This window comes from Octodon degus, unplaced genomic scaffold (genome assembly GCF_000260255.1).
Source record: "Octodon degus isolate 3935 unplaced genomic scaffold, OctDeg1.0 scaffold00097, whole genome shotgun sequence".
Taxonomy (NCBI): Eukaryota; Metazoa; Chordata; class Mammalia; order Rodentia; family Octodontidae; genus Octodon; species Octodon degus.
Genome location: NW_004524673.1, coordinates 9569894 through 9574025, shown reverse-complemented (window position 1 = coordinate 9574025; position 4132 = coordinate 9569894). Strand labels below are relative to the sequence as shown.

General features: G+C 36.1%; 1 protein-coding gene and 1 non-coding gene across 2 annotated transcripts in view; both read left to right on the top strand.

Moving 5' to 3' along the window:
- Cdh20 (cadherin 20) overlaps nt 1–4132 on the top strand; it is a 272474-nt gene that overhangs the window by 217387 nt on the left and 50955 nt on the right. Inside the window, exon 5 of the mRNA XM_004638267.2 lies at nt 1774–1941. Coding sequence (XP_004638324.1) covers nt 1774–1941 — 168 coding nt within the window. The remainder of the gene's footprint in view (nt 1–1773; nt 1942–4132) is intronic.
- On the top strand, nt 3028–3133 carry LOC111818608. The gene has a single exon (XR_002822560.1). It is a non-coding gene; the product is annotated as a U6 spliceosomal RNA (small nuclear RNA).

The following is a 4132-nucleotide window of genomic DNA, read 5'->3' as shown; positions in this document are numbered from 1 at the left end:
GCAGACTCAGAGAGTAAGGAAGGTTAAGAGGAAAGATGGCAGAGGGAACTAGGTAAAGAGCAATGTGGCAGCAAAACACAAACCAAAAGAAGTTTGAGTGTTTGTTTAGTTTGTGTCTGAAACTTTGACTGCAGATTTTGTTTTAATCTCTGAAGGGTTCCCTTGAATATGTTTGAGTTGAGCAGATATAATAATTGCTATATTGTTATCTTAAACTTGTACCAGGCTTTCTTTCTTTTATAATGTTTCCACAAATACTGTACTAGTTAAACCTCCCAATAACCTTATGAAACAGCAAAATATAAAGTATTATCACTCCCATTTTACATAGTGAAAAATGGAGACCTAAGGAACTTGCGTAAAGAAACCTCACATAAAGTCAATGGTGAATATCCAAAGTCACCTCTTTATTTGAAGGGAAAGAAGTACATTTCTATTATTAGCAACCTGATACAATTTTCTTTTCCCCAGAAGTGCTAATCATAGACATTCAGAAAATTGTATCATAAAAGTAGAAAGTGAGGGAGTGTAAATTAGCAGAAGGAAAAAAGATTGCAGCTAAGGACTTCTATAAAACAGTAACTTCAACAATACTCCTAGTGGGAGAGGGAGAATCAAAGGGTACCCACAGGAAGAAAAAATACAGAGAGGAAGAGGGTAATGTGTCCTATCACAAGAAGAATCTTACATTATTTTGACAGCTCCCAGGGGGCATCTATAGTGTTAAGGTCATAAATACATGAAAAGATAGTTATTTCTGTGCCCGTGAGGCATTTTAAAAAAAGAAAATTCTCCATATTTCACGTAGACTATTATCAAATGCAATATACACATTATAGAATAAACAGTTTGTTATTCCTAACCCCTTCCCTTTTCATGTAAGTAGTCTATTTAGGCATTGGTCATGTCATAAACTTATAACAAATGAGACTTTAGTCTTTACCTAGCATATATAAAACTCAACTTTTCTAAATTAAAGGGTTAAAAAGGAGAGAAAACATTAAGGCACACCTTTGGCAGGATTAAAACAACACATTTAGTGGATTTGATTTAGACCCCTCTTCTTAAATGAAACTATCATCATACTGCTATAATCATACTGCTGCTTACTGTCTGGATGTTCATCCTGTATGCATAGTAAGAACAAACCACTCATGAAAGCATCTTTCATATCTGAGATCATGGAATTCAGTTAAGCACAGAGATAAGCGAAACATAAAATAAAGAATGAATATGTAAAAAAGGAAAATCGAATCAGAATTCTAGCCCTACTTACAGATAGTGAGGAGGCAAGAAAAGTAGAACAGTCAGTTATCTAAAGAAGAATCATTTACACTGCAAGAGCTGTAGGGGCTGAAGAAAGAGCTGAAGGGGAATCATCTAAAATCGCAGACTGGTAGACATATGAGGCTTTGTTCTCTAAATTCAAAGGCCCAGTTCTCTTCCGTGCAACTGAGCAGTCTGAAATTGCCACCGATTGCCATTCCCTGACTCTGTAAGAGAACCACTGCTGCCACCTCCCGTTCTTTCTCAGTAACACTGCCAAGAGAACTTGGTGCCCTTCCTGCTGGAGTAGTATTCATTCATCACATGTTTCAGCACACCACCTTTTGTGGTTTTGTTTTTCAAAGTTGAGTTTTTATCTCAAGTTTAATAAAATGGGAGACATGCCATCTCAATTCAAGGCATTTATAGTGTACAAGGAGTGTAGAAAATATTTATAAGCTGAATTTATAAAAGTTTTGTTTTAGAAACAGTCCTTCTATCCTGCAGGTATAATTAGGACGGCACTCATGAACATGGACAGAGAAGCCAAAGAATACTATGAAGTGATTATCCAAGCCAAGGACATGGGAGGGCAGCTTGGAGGACTTGCTGGGACTACCACGGTCAACATCACCCTCTCAGATGTCAATGATAACCCACCCCGTTTTCCCCAGAGTAAGTACCTAACAAAGCAGAGGACAGATGTCAGGACCAAGGGACATACCTGATGCAGAGGTGCAAGAGAAAGGCCAGTCTAAGTATATTCAGTTATTCATCAGTTCCTTCCCTATATGCATTGTAAAGTTCTGCTAACCATTTTCACCTGAGCCTCAGCTTTCCATAACACTTATCTAGTGTTTTGCAAACATTCTTTGCTACGTCCTCCATGTAAGACATTTTTTCTGTTTGCTTCAGCCACCCACCTAAAATAAAATCAAATATCATGAAATAATGTGTTGAATAGGACTCAACTTTCATGGGCACACAAACAACTGGCATATCTAAATTTTGTTCACCACACTCCTAACACACATACACACAAAGTAAAAACTTCTGCCACATATTTTAGGATGATGTTATACTAAAAATACATTTACTAAAACTAATACAAAGCTGTAGCAGAACACACACACCCATTTGACCATCATATTTGGCATGAAGAGCACCAGATACTCAAAATTTAATCTGCTTGCCCCTGTGAAGCTCAGAATCCATTTGTGGAGCACATATAGTATACGCAGGAAAATTTAATCAATAGGAGTATATTGGTGTGCCATGAGTATAGTTCACAAACGGTAAATTAAAGACACTAAGTTCATTGACCCTATAGTACAGAAGACTAGAATATCATAAATTAATTTGCACATAGATTGGTGTTTTTTGTTCATAATAAACTAATATGAATGAAGGCTTCCCAAACAGATGAGATTTCAACAGAGGATTAGGAAATATAAATGATTTATAAAGGTATAAAGAAAGATAGTCCAGAATGGGAAAGCCATTCATTCATTAAAGAAGTATTTGTTCCAGACACCATGCTAGGCATGTGATACAGAGCATTACAAAAATCTCTTCTCTCTTAGAGCTCATTTAAACTTATAGATAGATAGATAGGTAGATAGATAGATAGATAGATAGATAGATAGATAGATAGACAGACAGATATAGATAACAGATATTACCATGTATATGTGGATATGTGTGTGTGTGTGTGTACATCGTAATATATACGTGCCAAACCTGCATATGAAACTGCCTATAGTGCTCACTTCGGCAGCACATATACTAAAATGGAACAATACAGAGAAGATTAGCATGGCCCTGGCACAAGGATGACATGGAAATTCATGAAGCATTCCATATTTTTTATGTAAAATATGTAATTGTTTATTCCTATTTTTATATATTTTTTTTAATTTTTTTCTTCATATTCTGTAGGGACTTAAAGTTTAACATATCAATACTTGATGGAAAATACCTGTCCCATGTTATGTCTAAGATGTTTGATATTCAGACAGATAGTGAGGTTAAGCTCAACTGCCTACATTGTAGGATAATGATAATAAGCTTCTCTTCTGGAGGGTGAACATCTTAAGTTTGCAGACCCAAAATTAGAGGAAAAAGAAGGGCCGCAAGGACAGCCAATATTATGGCCTTAGCCTTCCAAGGTCAATTAAGACTCAGGACATAGGAGAACCTATACTGTAACATCATGTAAATCAGTTGTGTCCCACATTTTCTGATCAAGAAGATTATGGGGCCACAGAGGAAAGTGATCGATGATGTAGAGTGTGCCTAAGGAGAGACACCTGGAGAGAAAACATTCTCTCAGGCTTTCACAGAGAGCAAATTGGTCAAGAAATGGCTGTAACTCATCCACATGGTCGACACTGACAAAGGATCTACAAACTGCAGTAAAGGGTTTCAGGATAAATCCTGAGGGGATTTCACTGACTTTCTCAGGTACAAAAGTTACATTTTTTGTTATATAGGTTTTGCTTTATCTTGGTCTTAACCATCCTGCAGAAAAGTATAAAAATAAAGTATAAAGAGTAAAGCCATATTAATAGGCTGAGCTGTAAAAGGCTCAAGTCAACAACTTCTGATATTGCCAGTCCTACAGATAACCCACTACTATTATGAACTACTGGACTCTATTGGAATAGTTTGCTGAATCCACGCTCCTACAATATTTAAATGACAATGGAATAACCATCTCTAACAAAACTAAACAAAAAAGGGAATACAAATGAAGGATCATTTTGATTCTGTATATACAAAATAGTTAGGATAGATGTACAGCTTTCTCTTAATTCAATGAATAGAAAGATTTGTACTAATAATGTTTGTGGACAGGATATCATGT